Genomic DNA, 14,806 nt, shown 5'->3' on the forward strand with positions numbered 1-14,806 from the left:
AAATAATGCACTGTCCTTCCATATTTTTAAAAGAAAAATCCAGTTTAAAGAGACCTGTTTCTAACAATTTGGCATTAAAAATGTAAGTACATTGTTTTCAGTTATTGCCCCGTCCAACCTATACAAACGGCATTAGTGTGCTGAGAAATCCACAATTAGTTACTTTTTACCTAATTACAGAGGCCTGCTCTCCCCACAGTGCACTTTCTACTTACACAAGTTCAAATAATGTAGCCACAGGGCTTGACAAATGCTGTGGTTTAAGAACTCCCAGGTGTGAACAAGGCATTTGCTGCAGCTTAACCAACGAAAACCACTTAGTTTATCAACACAGAAGATGAGCTTTACACTGCTTGTCCAGCCTAGTTGGGGAAAAAAATACCCAGCTGGCAAAGAGAGGTTTACCCTCCAGGTTCAGTTAATGAGCAAGGCTGACTCATCAACAGCACTCAGGAGTACTTCAGACCCACTTAGCCATAGTATCAGGTTACTTACTCTGACTCAGAGGTTTGACTTGATTCTCAGTCTTCTATTGGCAGACGTGTCATGATTGAGGCAACTCAGTCCCAAAGATCCCCTAAGCAGGATAGTCAAGACGTAACTAACGAATAAAAACAAAAAACTGCGGATGCTGGAAATCCAAAACAAAAACAGAATTACCTGGAAAAACTCAGCAGATCTGGCAGCATCGGCGGAGAAGAAAAGAGTTGACGTTTCGAGTCCTCATGACCCAAGAGGAATCGAAACGTCAACTCTTTTCTCCGTCGATGCTGCCAGATCTGCTGAGTTTTTAGACGTAACTAACATCAGTTTTGGAGAGATAAAGATCTTGAATGGCGCAGAATGATGAATTACCATCTTCCTTTCACAAATTATTAAGCAAATGTAGTTTGCCTTCTATGAACTAACCCAGATCCAAATTGTACAAGACTCTGGTGACTAACTGATAATGGTGTTTTCCTGACCACAAAGAACTGTCTTGTGTATGTATTAGTACATGTATACATTCACTGTACACTGATTTCAACAAAAAGATCCTTTCCATGCAATTGACTTGGATGCCATTACAAAATATCCATTTTACAAAGATTGTTCAACAATAAAACTACAATATATATTTGACCAACAACAATGGTTTCCTGTTCCTAATTAATACCTTAACAGTGAAAAGGTGCCCAAAAGAGCACTTTGCTCCTGTATAATTAGGTGATTATATATTGCCGTTGATATGCTTCAGATATGGTGCTTGGAGAGGTTTTGATCTTTATTAAGTAACTTTTTCAGTTGCCGATGTGTGCTTTTATGATTAATGAGGTTTTGTTTTGATTGACATTACTGAAAAGATATAGTTCAGGCCGTGACAGTAATTCCACCTCATCCTTGGATTTTTATCCATGTCTTTATACTTTGGGTTTAAAATAAATACAAAAACAGTGATTTTTTTTTTTGAAACATGTGGCCTCCAGACTAAAGCTGCTATCTTTGTGGCATTCCGGAGGCATAGTGCTGAAATGGGATGTCTTCTTGCTTACTCTTGGCTCCCAATACCTGTGATGCTTGTTGTTACTTTTTCAATTTTCTCTTCATCCCCTAAAGGTGGTAGCTCATGCTGGCAGTGAGTTCCAGGGTTTCTAGCAGAAAAGCAGTACCTCGCTATTCTAAGTTGAGGCATCATCAGCAAACTACTTCCTCAACATGCTGTGCGACTGAACATGATCTGATATCCAAGTGCTTGTACTTTCCAGCAAGATTTAATAGATTACAATCAGGATTGACAACCTTGGCTTATGTTTTTCCTCATTCACCCCCGCATCATTCCCATCTTTCTCATTTCAGCAGTGCTGAAACCAGTAGCTACGTTTCTCATGCCTCCCAGGCTGAGTTTATCAAACTGTATTTTGACTAAAAATTGATATTTGAAATCTTCTTAATTGGCCCTATTGAAAACTTGATAACTGGAGTGCACAGATTTAAGGAGTTTGGCAAAAGAACCAGACATGAGGAAAACCTTTCTTCCACAGGTAGTGATTAGCATTTGGATTTTACTGCCTGGTAGGGTGGCGGAAACAGATTCAATAATAGTTTTCAAAAGAGAATTGGATAAATATTTGAAGTAGTAAAAATTCCAAAAAGAGATTCCAAGCAAGAGCTGCAGAGTGGGGCTATCTCAATTGCTCTACAAAGGAGATGTTGCAGATGCAATGGGCCGAACGGCCTCCTTTAGGGCTCTATTATGCTAATTTGAACCAGTATTGTTCAGAAGGTATCAGTTTAGCTGTTGTTGAATACTAATATTTGTTAATATGAATCACAACCCCGCTGCTATGCGCTGCAATAATGTGAACCTTTGAGCTTAAACAGTAAAGAAGCTAGGGTGGATCTGATATTAAGATATAATCTTATTGATTTAACTTTACAAAATTTGATCTTTGCATTCATTTATAAGAACCATATTGCATTCAATTGGTTAATCCTTCATTTTGTGATGGATGTCACTCAGTGGCAATTAAAGCATGCAGAATTAGCTTGGGAGTAGAACATCTCCCAGAGGCCAGGAATCCTGCGACAACTAACTCACCTCCTGACTCCCCAAAGCCTGCCCACCACCGACAAGGCACAAGTTAGGAGTGTGATGGAATAATGTCTACTTGCTTGGATGAGTGCAGCTCCAACAACACTCAAGAAGCTTGACACCATCCGGGGCAAATCAGCCTGCTTGATTGGCACCACATTCATGAGCATTCACTTCCTCCACCACCAACGCACAGTGGCAGCAGTGTGTACCATCTACAAGATACACTGCAGGAATTCACCAAGGCTCCTTAGACAGCACTTGCGAAACCCACGACCACTACCATCTAGAAGGACAAGGACAGCAGATAGATGGGAATACCACCACCTGGAAGTTCCCCTCCAAGTCACTCACCATCCTGACTTGGAAATATATTGCCGTTGCTTCACTGTCGCTTGGTTAAAATCCTGGAACTCCCTTCCTAACAGCACTGTGAGTGTACCTAGACCGCATAGACTGCAACGGTTCGAAAAGGTAGCTCACCACCACCTTCTCGAGGCCCAGCCAGCAAAGCCCACATCCCATGAATGAATTAAAAAAAAAAAAATGGGTAGTCAATAGAGGATAACAGAGTTGAGTTGGCCTCTGAAGGAAATGATCAAGTCAAGGGTCTTAAATGACCTGCTTTTGAGAGGTTTGGAAAGACCTGAATCCAAGAATGGAGCTGGTGTAGACACACATGGAGCTGCCTCAGGTCAAGTACAATGATTATGTGGGATTACTAGGATAAGCTGTTGTACCATAAATAAAATCATTAAGTAGAATTGCAGGGGAAAAAAATCTTCTGTGTAGTTTCAAATGATAGCCTGACATAATTGTCATTTTAAGCATTCATTCATTCAGAGGGGTTGAAGTAAAGATGCAAGGTAAAACATTTGTATTGAATTGTAAAGTTAAGGAAGTTTTAGCTTACACAAGTTTTGAAAATCTAACTTTACAAGTGATTATCCGAGTGGTGTGCAACCTTCCCTCTAGGATGCATGGCCTCACAGCATATGGGCATGTGCCACGCAGGGGACAAACAGGCCGCACATGAGCAGTGGTCCTTTTAAGATGCATACGTGTGTTGCAATGTTAAAGGAACTGCACAGTGCAACAAAAATGGGCCCACATACAGTTAAATGAAATTAGAGGGAACACTGAGTGTGATCCAGAGATATTTAAATATTATGGACATGCAAAATGTCAATGATACATAATACCAGGTGAATAAATGGCAAATATTTTACTTGGTTTCCTGTAAATTGTATCTCTTTCAAAAATATGCATTATGTGAACAGAAGTTTTGTGGCAAATATCCTGAAAGGCATTAAATTCAATTGTGACTGGGTTCTTTCTTCGTTTCTTGGAGGATCTTAAGGGCTCTTATTGAAGAATACCATGCTGACATTAAAACTTTACAACTTAACAGGAGTTTAATGTTCTCTTTTCAGGTTTCTGATTGTAACAGACCAGTTTCTCAAATGTCAGGATTTCGTGGCTATGACGTACACTAAATTGAACAATCAAGAAAGGTAAGATAAAAATTCAGTTTGAATTGCTGCTTCTCAAATCTTTGGCCCTAGCAATTCAAGTCCTGATGATTCCAGATATGACTGCTTTTAAATTCTACTTTTAAAAAATAGCACAGTCAAATTCTTACAAGTCTGGATGGTTTTCCTAGTTAACTGAAAAAGTGTATTTTTCAAAGTAACCTGGTTAGAGGTAATTTGATGCCCCCAGGGGAACTTAATGTTTGAGTCCAGTTGATCTCAGAAGCTATAATTTCATACCTCAGTTGTAAATGGGATGATTACCCAAATTGGGCTACTCTACCCACAGTTACCAGAGTGTCATTTTAGCACAGAAATGCTATCTTTTCTTTCTGTTCTCATTCCATATAAACTTGGAGTTTTGCCTCTTGAACAATAGTTATTGGTAATTAAACAATTCAGGAGTAAATAGTGATTTACAACAGTTCAAGAGCTTGAATTCCCACACACTCGCTTGTGGACTCTGGTGTTGACCCTATCAAATTATGTGCCAATTTGGAGTGACCTCAATAGTGCCACATTTAAGGTGTGCCATAAGTTCCAGTGTGTGTCTGCTCAGAAGTGAAATGATTTTTGCTGGGCCCTTTCCTTGGAAGGATGCTTCATATATCCCCATCAACCTGCTCTGATCATTTTCTTTGGGATCTGTGAAGGCTGCACCCCAAAGCAGAGCCTCACAGAATCTGGAAGAGAAGCCTGAGTCTTGAAAGCAGATAAGAGAACAGACCAACTTGTCTATTTACCCTGAAATGTTTCCCTTCACGTTTCAAAGATGGTAAAATGCCATAGTAGAGTGAAAACATTTTCCTTGATGATGTCATTCTTTGACCTCTTTATTTAGATTACTATCTTGTATTTTCCCTAAAAGTAGCCTTTTTCCATACATTTTACACACTGGCCCTTGATGCTCAAAAGTGGCTACATTCATTGGCCAAGCTGTGCCAGCTTTGAGGGAGAAGCACACTTTGGCTGTTAGCTGAATCACATTAAGTTCTGCCTCTTTCTGCTTGGGCCAATGGGAGCAGTGGGAATCTGAAGTAGAGAATATGGAAAAATATAAATTTTTAAAAAAGGACTACTTTTATGGATCTTAACAGCAACAAGGTAAATTTATAAAGCAAAACAAGACTGCACATAAAAATAGACATCTTTATGTTGGTACATATAAATCCCACTGAAATTTATATCCATATTGGGCACTGCACACCAGAATGTGCTGAATTAGTTAGATGTATTATTTTACTAATCATAATATCACATATTTTATCAACCCTAATATATAATTTTACAGGATCTTTTTGTATTGTGACTTTTCTGTAGGTAATGCAAGTTATAGCTCTGATGCCTATAATCTTTTGTTTCAGGATTATTGTATTGGATCTGATATCTGTAAAGTTGAGTGAGATACTGGGATCTCCAGCTGACAGTGATGAATTGACTGCTGCTGTGAGGATGATGCAATTTCTGGCAGGCTGTTTCCTAGAGAAATGCATGGCAGTGTTGAAATTTGCCTCCACTACAAATGAAGAGGATGAGGTAGGATGGGGAATTGCCCCACTTTCACCAGATCAGGCTGAAAAAGAAAGCTTTAATTTCAGTGTTGTTTACGTTGTATACAGAGCTTGAAAGAATTGACCATTTCACTCCCAGCTTGGGGGAATTTGTGGGGTGTGGGGGTACAGTGAGTGGCCTGTTTGCCTGTGGTTTGAACAAGTCAATTTGTTTAGGTTTCTTGCAAGGATCCATGAATCAATTTCTGTGATGAATTTAACATTTAGTCCCAGTTAACAATGATTACCGTTGCTCATTGCCAAGTTACAACTATGAATACTAGTGTTCTTTAAAAACAAATATTGAACCATTCTATTGATTTTATTACAGGAGTTTTTAAAATATATTTTCTTGGGATGTGGGTGACACATGCGAGCCTGTATTTACCACACATCCTGAGTTGCCCTGAAGACATTAAGAGTCAACAGCATAGTGTGGGAATGGATTCACGAAGACTAGATTGGGTAGAGGTGACAGATTTCTTTCCCAGAAGTAGGGTTTTTGCAACACAACAGTTTTAAGGTTATTTTCTGGTTCTGGCCCATAAACTACCAAAACAAAAACAGAAATACCTGGAAAAACTCAGTAGGTCTGGCAGCATAGGCGGAGAAGAACAAAGTTGACGTTTCGAGTCCACATGACCCTTCAACAGAACTAAGTAAAAATAGGAGAGGGGTGAAATATAAGCTGGTTTGAGGTGGGGTAGGGAGAGAAGTTGTGGGGGGTGGTTGTAGGGACAAGCAAGTAGTGATAGGAGCAGATAATCAAAAGATGTCACAGACAAAAGAACAAAGAGGTGTTGAAGGTGAAGATATTATCTAAAAGAATGTACTAATTAAGAATGGATGGCAGGACACGCAAGGTACAGATAGCTCTGGGGGTGTGCGGTGAAAAAAGACTAAAAGGGCATAAAAGGTATAGATTTAAAAATAACAGAAATAGGTGGGAAAAGAAAAATCTATATAAATTATTGGAAAAAACAAAAGGGAGGGGGAAGAAACAGAAAGGGGGTGGGGATGGAGGAGGGTGTTCCAGATCTAAAGTTGTTGAACTCAATATTCAGTCCGGAAGGCTGTGAAGTGCCTAGTGGCAAGCGACAGGGAGGTCTGGGTCATTCTTGCGGACAGACCGAAGGTGTTCTGCAAAGCGGTCGCCCAGTCTGCGTTTGGTCTCTCCAATGTAGAGGAGACCGCATTGGGAGCAAAAAGTGCAGTAGACTAAGTTGGGGGAAATGCAAGTGAAATGCTGCTTCACTTGAAAGGAGTGTTTGGGCCCTTGGACGGTGAGAAGAGAGGAAGTGAAGGGGCAGGTGTTACATATTTTGCATATGCATGCGGAGGTGCCGTAGGTGGGGGCTGAGGAGTAGGGGGTGATGGAGGAGTGGACCAGGGTGTCACGGAGGGAACGATCCCTACGGAATGCCGCCAGGGGAGGTGAAGGGAAGATGTGTTTAGTGGTGGCATCATGCTGGAGTTGGCAGAAATGGCAGAGGATGATCCTTTGAATGCGGAGGCTGGTGGGGTGATAAGTGAGGACAAGGGGGTCCCTATCATGTTTCTGGGAGGGAGGAGAAAGTGTGAGGGCGGATGCGCTGGAGATGGGCCGAACACGGTTGAGGGCCCTGTCAACGACCGTGGGTGGAAAACCTCGGTTAAGGAAGAAGGAGGACATGTCAGGGGAACTGTTTTTGAAGGTAGCATCATCAGAACAGATGCAACAGAGGCGAAGGAACTGAGAGAATGGGATGGAGTCCTTACAGGAAGCGGGGTGTGAGGAGCTGTAGTCAAGATAGCTGTGGGAGTCGGTAGGTTTGTAATGGATGTTGGTAGACAGTCTATCACCAGAAATTGAGACAGAGAGGTCAAGGAAGGGAAGGGAAGTGTCAGATGGACCATGTGAAATGATGGAGGGGTGGAAATTGGAAGCAAAATTAATAAATATTTCCAGGTCCTGACAAGAGCATGAAGCAGCACCGAAGTAATCATCGATGTTCCGGAGAAAGAGTTGTGGGAGGGGGCCGGAGTAGGACTGGAACAAGGGATGGTCCACATACCCCATAAAGAGACAGGCATAGCTGGGGCCCATGAGGGTATCATAGCCACACCTTTTATTTCGAGGAAGTGAGAGGAGTTAAAGGAGAAATTGTTCAGCGTGAGAACAAGTTCAGCCAGACGGAAGAGAGTAGTGGTGGATGGGGATTGTTCAGGCCTCTGTTTAAGGAAGAAGCTAAGAGCCCTCAGACCATCCTGGTGGGGGAAGGAGGTGTAGAGGGATTGGACGTCCATGGTGAAGAGGAGGCGGTTGGGGCCAGGGAACTGGAAATTGTTGATGTGATATAAGGTGTTAGAGGAATCATGGATGTAGGTGGGAAGGGCCTGGACAAAGGGAGAGAGAGGGGAGTCAAGATAACGAGAAATGAGTTCCGTGGGGCAGGAACAGACTGACACGATCAGTCTGCTGGGACAGTCCTGTTTTTGGATTTTGGATAGGAGGTAGAAGCAGGCCGTCCGAGGTTGGGCGACTATCAGGTTGGAAGCTGTGGGAGGAAGATCTCCAGAGGAGATGAGGTAACAGTCCTAGAAACAATGGCTTGATGTTCTGTGGTGGGGTCATGGTCCAGGGAGAGGAAGGAGGAAGTGTCTGCGAGTTGACACTTGCCTCCGCAAGGTAGAGATCAGTGTGCCAGACAACAACAGCACCACCCTTGTCAGCGGGTTTGATGACAATGTTAGGGTTGGACCTGAGAGAACAGAATGCAGTAAGTTCAGAGAGAGACAGGTTAGAATGGGTGAGAGGAGCAGAGAAATTGAGACGACTAATGTCACGCCAACAGTTCTCAATGAAAAGATCAAGAGAAGGTAAGAATTCAGAGGGAGGGGTCCAAGTGGAGGGAGAATATTGGAGGTGGGTAAAAGGATCCGTTGAACGGGGAGAGGACTCCTGCCCAAAGAAGTGAGAACGGAGATGAAGGTGGCGGAAGAAGAGTTCAGCATCGTGCCGAGCCCAAAATTCATTGAGATGAGAATGTAAGGGAATGAAACTAAGTCCTTTGCTGAGCAAGCTTGCCATGGTGGAATTTGAATTCATGAACTTCAGGTTCTTGGTCCAGTACCATGACCACTATACCATCATAGTGTGGTAATACAGATATACATTTAGTTTGAAATAGCAGGACAGGATACCTCTGCTGACATAAATTATTCTACTGAGAGCTGAACTTAAATATTCTTGTCCAAACTGAACCTTAATGACTAGCTGACTTTTTTATCAATCAAAAGATATTTATCTTCACGTTTTTAAGAGACTTTAAATGCATCCCATCATGCCTTACTATTCATGTTCTGCCCTGTTTTTTCACAACTCTTTTTGCCACCCTCAATACTGCAAAATTTGCTGCATTATTATTGCCTATCATTCCAGAGCTATGTTTGAAATACATTGGATCCTTGAGTTGTTCGTTATAGAATTTAAATTTCTGCACCACCAGTAAAAGTTTTCAGGTCATCAGTAACATTGAGAATGTTTTTATTGTTTTTGAGACAGAAGAATGGATTAGGAATCCTGGTATATCTCCAGTTTAAGGGAAGTAATTCCTTAGTAATATCAGAAAGAACCTGAGCTTCCTAGCCCAGAGAGTTTTGTTTTGCATGTTGACAAAATAAATATATTTAGGCAACCCTCCCCCAACCCCTCTAGTCTACTCCAAAAGGTTGCCTTTGAGAAATGCCCAGCTTTTTAATAGCCTGATGTTTTACATCTGTTCTGTGGAAGATGATAATCTGAATGAGCTGAAACCAAGACCTTCAATATACCTCATCCATTACTCCATATTTGTCCCTATTTAGAAAGTTTGAAATGCAGTTCCAAGTCTGCTTCCCATTCCTCTCTGGAAGGTATGACTGACTATTTGGTTTCCTTGGGGCAACAGAGAATTGGGAAGTTTTTCATAGTATGCCTGTTTTCACACTGACGAGTCCAATGAGGAAAATGCATAAGACGCATACAAATCTGACTGAAATTGTTTCCAGATATTCTGGGCTATCTGTGGTTGTGAGGTGCCAATGATCATGGTCACTGTCTCTTCACAAAATGTAAAGTAATGCAACTGGATATTCTCTCCACAAACATGAATTGTTCAAGCCCATTTGGACGAAGGAGTTATTTCTACTTATTCCCGTTTGCATCCTGTCTGTACCACAATCAACTTTGATTCAGCATTAAGTAAGCAGATCTTGTGGTTAACGTTTTTTAAATTTTTGAATGGGTTTCATGTTAAACCATTTGTCACAACAGCTAGTTGAAATTGGGTGCATACGTAGAATCAATGAATCATGAAAATAAAAGCAATTTTTTAAAAAATTCATTCATGGGACGTGGGCATCTCTGGCTAGGCCAGCATTTATTGCCCATCCCTAGTTGCCCTTGAGGAGGTGGTGGTGAGATGGCTTCTTAAACCGCTGCAGTCAATGTGGTCTAGATACATCTACAGTGCTGTTAGGGAGGGAGTTCCAGGATTTTGACCCAGCGACAGTGAAGGAATGGCGACATATTTCCAAGTCAGGATGGTGAGTGGGTTGGAGAGGAACTTGCAGGTGGTGGTGTTCCCATCTATCTGCTATCTTTGTCCTTCTGGATAGTAGTGGTTATGTGTTTGGAAGGTGCTGTCTAAGGAGTCTTGGTGAATTCCTGCAGTGCTTCTTGTAGATGGTACACACGGCTGCTACTGTGCGTCGGTGGTGAAAGGAGTGAATGTTTGTGGCTGTGGTGCCAATCGCACAGGCTGCTTTGTCCTGGATGGTGTCAAGCTTCTTGAGTGTTATGGGAGCTGCACTCATCCAGGCAAGTGGGGAGCATCCATCACACTCCTAACTCGCACCTTGTAGATGGTGAACAGGCTTTGTTTGTGAAACCAGGAGGTGAGTTACTCGTCGCACTATTCCTTGCCTCTGACCTGCTCTTGTAGCCACAGTATTTATATGGCGAGTCCAGTTCAGTTTCTGGTTAATGGTAACCCCCAGGATGTTGATAGTGGGGGATTTAGTGATGGTAATGCCATTGAACATCAAGGGGCGAATGTTGGATTCTCTCTTGTTGGAGATGGTCATTGCCTGACACTTGTGTGGCGCGAATGTTACTTCACACTTGTCAACCCAACATTCTGTGAAGAAGAGCCATACAGACTCGAAACATTAACTCTGTTTCTTGCTCCACAGATCCGCCAGACCTGCTGAGTTTTTTCAGCATTTTCTGTTCTGAACAAATGAATCATTTATAGATATTTGGCTTCAGTTTGAATTAAAATATGGTTTTGGTGTAAAATAATTTTGAAACTTGCTTTTCAAAAAACATTTTCTAAATTCATATTATGGAATACTTATTTAATTTTAAAATGTTTTTGTGTTTGTGATATGTTTTTATTAACTTTTGGCCTGCTTATTTTCTGTGGATCATTTCTAGGTGTTCCAACAAATAATTCATCCTTTTTTTTGCATAGGAAGCCCTTACTGTGATCAGGCTGCTTGATATTCTTTGTGAAACAACCTCAAATCATGAAAAATTCAGTTGTTTGCAGAACTCACCTGGTCTGCTAGAGACTGTTGTTGGTAAGTGCAAAAGAAAGGTATACATTGTGCAATTGTAAGAAAGATTCTGATCAGTGATGAGAAAATTACCATTAAAAGAAAAAACTTGACGAGTAAGTTCAGAACAAAAAAGGCAAGAAAATGTTTAGTTAATCATTCCTTTAGCAATTATTGCATGGTGATTTTTAAAAATAAAATGTGTGCGTTTATCGGTGGCTGCAATCCAATTCATGAACCACGAGAGCAAACTACTGTGGCATATAATACATTAGGGCCAGCATTGTAAAATATCTGTTGTAATCTTATCTGGGTCCAAGCCTATAAGTCGTCTCATTTAAAGCTTTGCAGATATTGAATGGATAACGCAAATGGCATGTACCCAAGCAAATGAGACATCTGGAATATGAATCCTGAAAAGGAGAATGCGTAGTGATTAACGTGCCAATCCAATGACTTGAAAACATAAAAAGGGGAAAAGGCTAACAGAGAATATTGCAAAACAGTGTAATCTTGTTTTTCATGTTTCATGAATTGTGCCAAAAATTACAGTAATGTTTATTTCTTTGGTGTAGCTACAAATTCAGCATTACCTAGACTGACAATATTGGCCTCAGTTTTATTCCACTGATAACCCAGGCTAGTATAAAAAAAAATCAGGAGCTAGAATCATTGATTAAAATTGAAAAATCATGACTCAATAACAGAAACTGAAAGTTGACAACAGCTAGCTTAAGATTGGTGGTGAAGTCTTTCAGTTTATACAACGTTCCGCAAGGTTAAGGAAAGAATTGAAATACAAATTAGGGACCTTGGTCGGGGTTTTCCGTGCCCACTGGCATTGGGCGTGTTAGGTGGCGTGAGCGAGCAATATGGTGAGATGGCCAAAAATCAGTTTCACAACGTCATGAAACTAGTTTGCAATTGCCCACTCAGCCCGTCGTTGGCGAGCCGCGTTTCCCGCCATCTGACGTCAGGAACCTCATTGTAATATACCAGCATATCATTATAAGGCCAGCCCGCTAAACTCTTTCTCCCCCCCCCCCCCCCGCTGGATCATCCGCCACGTCAGCGGGAAAACTCACCATTGCAGAACATGTCTTGACAACTGTGACATGCAAAAGTCAGGACTTACTGCCAGGGCCTTGCTCACATCACGGACATCCAAGGAGCAGAAGGTGCTGGAGCCCAACAGCTACAGGATCCTGGAGGAACATTCGTGGCATGCTGGGTGGATTCTTATGGACGTGGATCTGCTGCGAAGCAGCTCACGGAAATTGGAAAGTCACCGTTGATGCTCATGATGGATGGTGGTCAAGGAGGTGGGAGAGGAAGGTCCAGGATCAACTGGAAGAGGAAGAGATGTCGGGGTTGGGGGGGGGGGGGGGCGGAGTGGGTGGATGAAGGTGTCTGGGGGGTGAGGTTGGGAGGAGGAATGAAGGTCTTAGAGGACAAGGTTGGGAGGGAGGGAATGAAGGTGTCGGGAGTGGAGGGAGTACTGGGAAGGAGGGGGTAACGGGGGAGAAAATGGCAAATGGGGAGGTAGGTGGAAGGGAAGGAGTTCAGAAGGGGAAAGGAGTGCAGAGAGAGGGCAGTGTCCGGGGGTGGAAGGAGTTGGGAGGGGGAGGGAGTCCAGGGGCAGGAAGTAGTACGGAGAGGGGAGGGAGTCCAGGGGAAAGGAGGAGTCTGGAGAGGGGAAGGATTCCTGGAAAGGAAGGAGTGCGGAGAGGGGAGGGAGTCCAGGGGCTTTGAAAGTATGGGTGATGTCAGTCAGCTCAGATAGGCAATTGAAAACGAACCCCAGCAGGCAGCATTCAAAATGTTCAGGCCGTTGAGATGAGCATGATATGTGAAGGACCCACTTCCGTGGGAGAGTGCTTACATGAGGCTCCGAAAGGCCCTGTCACACACATTCTTCTCCCTCCAAAATCATTCGTTGGCCAGCTGCTCCTTCTGTGATGTCAGAAGACTAGATTGAGGGGCTCACAAGCAAACGGGACTTGGAGGGAAAGGATAGCCACTGAGATTCCTGATTGGATGACCCAGGGTATCCAGATGACCCAGGGGTATCCAGCTGCCCGGTTGCCCTGGCCTGACTCCTTGAGGGGAAGGAGTACCTGGAGGGACATTGAGGTGCCCCATTTCCCTCTCGCGTTGCCACTGCAGGAACTCACCCATGGCTCCTGCGATGGAGTGCAGGTCTGCACACATCTGTGTTCCGCTGGGCCAGAGTCTCCATGTCATCCTACCCTTGGAGACCTCCATATACGCACATATGGGCAGTACTTCATCTGAGAGCATGTGAACGCACTCTTCTGACTCGCATGCCACTCTGCTGAAGGCTTCCAACAGCTCTGCATTATGTTCGCCCCCCCTTCGGCTGACTCTCCAGGATATGTTGGAAGGCCAAATCTAGAGGCTCGTTTTCTGACTGGGACCTCAGATGCCTGACCCACGGCATTCCTCCAAGTGGCGGGGAGCTTGGCCGCACCTGCCTCCTGCTGCTGCAGACATTTGTCCATGCGGTGACCACCAGGTTGTTAACCCAAGCTTGCTGTACATCTAGGTCCTGCCGATGTGTGCATACCATCTACAAGATGCACTACAGGAACCCACCAAGGCTCCTGAGACAGCACCTTCCAAACTCACGATTACTATCATCTGGAAGGATAAGAGCAGCAGACACATGGGAACACCACCACCTGGAAGTTCCTTCATGCCACTCACCATTCTGACTTGGAAATATATTGCCGTTCCTTCACTGTCACTGGGTCAAAATCCTGGAACTCCCTTCCTAACAGCACTGTGAGCATACTTACACCATGTGGACTGCAGCACTTCAAGAAGGCAGCTCACCACTGCCTTCTCGAGCAGTTAGGGATAAGCAATAAATGCTGGCCTAGCCTGCTGTATCCATGACTGAAAAGGCATTGAAGATCCAAGATTTCAATTAACTTAGACAAAGAAGGAAAAATACGGCCAAATTCCTGTAAGGCTGTCAGGAAAAGAAGAGATGATATCCCAAAGATATTTCAACTAGATAAAAACAAACTGCTGCGGATGCTGGAAATTTGAAATAAAAACAGAAAATGCTGGAAAAAAGCTCAGCATCAATTTTCAAAATGGTATCAAAGCCTTCAATTTCGACAAGTAGTTATCAAAGCCTTAAGTTACAACTGGGTGAGGAGGAGCCAGTTGGCTCCCTTTCTATTCAGCTCCCTCGATTTTTAAAAATTTATTTTCCCTGTAAATGCCTTTTCCAATTCAAAAAAATTTATTTGTTAATAAGCCCCCAATCAATTCTGGTTTTCTTGAGTCGAAGAGTAAGTTTGTTAGTTACTAAGCTCGAGAAAGAATAAAGACATGACCACACACACACACGCACACACACACACACACACACACACACACACATACTGTTTTGACTGATAATTGTAAAAGCCAACAGAAATTTCTGAGCAAGTGCAATCACAATGAATGAACTCAGCTTGTTCACTGCTGACCGCAAAATCCTGCCCTGTGTCACAGCATTGGAGCATTCGGATTTATGTAGAAGTGGCCCAAACAGAATC

The 14,806-nt window shown here is 42.9% G+C and overlaps 1 protein-coding gene across 7 annotated transcripts in view; it reads left to right on the forward strand.

Moving 5' to 3' along the window:
• The window catches only part of atxn10 (ataxin 10), a 280,848-nt gene that overhangs the window by 59,466 nt on the left and 206,576 nt on the right, over positions 1-14,806 (forward strand). For all 7 annotated transcript variants that reach the window (XR_005946489.1, XM_041216240.1, XM_041216241.1 and 4 more), the window contains 3 exons: positions 4,006-4,086; positions 5,469-5,640; positions 11,150-11,258. Coding sequence is in view for 6 of the 7 variants with exons in the window: in XM_041216240.1 (XP_041072174.1) it covers positions 4,006-4,086; positions 5,469-5,640; positions 11,150-11,258 (362 nt within the window). In the remaining variant the exon portion in view is untranslated. The remainder of the gene's footprint in view (positions 1-4,005; positions 4,087-5,468; positions 5,641-11,149; positions 11,259-14,806) is intronic.

The sequence above is a fragment of the Carcharodon carcharias genome, chromosome 21 (genome assembly GCF_017639515.1).
Source record: "Carcharodon carcharias isolate sCarCar2 chromosome 21, sCarCar2.pri, whole genome shotgun sequence".
Taxonomy (NCBI): domain Eukaryota; kingdom Metazoa; phylum Chordata; class Chondrichthyes; order Lamniformes; family Lamnidae; genus Carcharodon; species Carcharodon carcharias.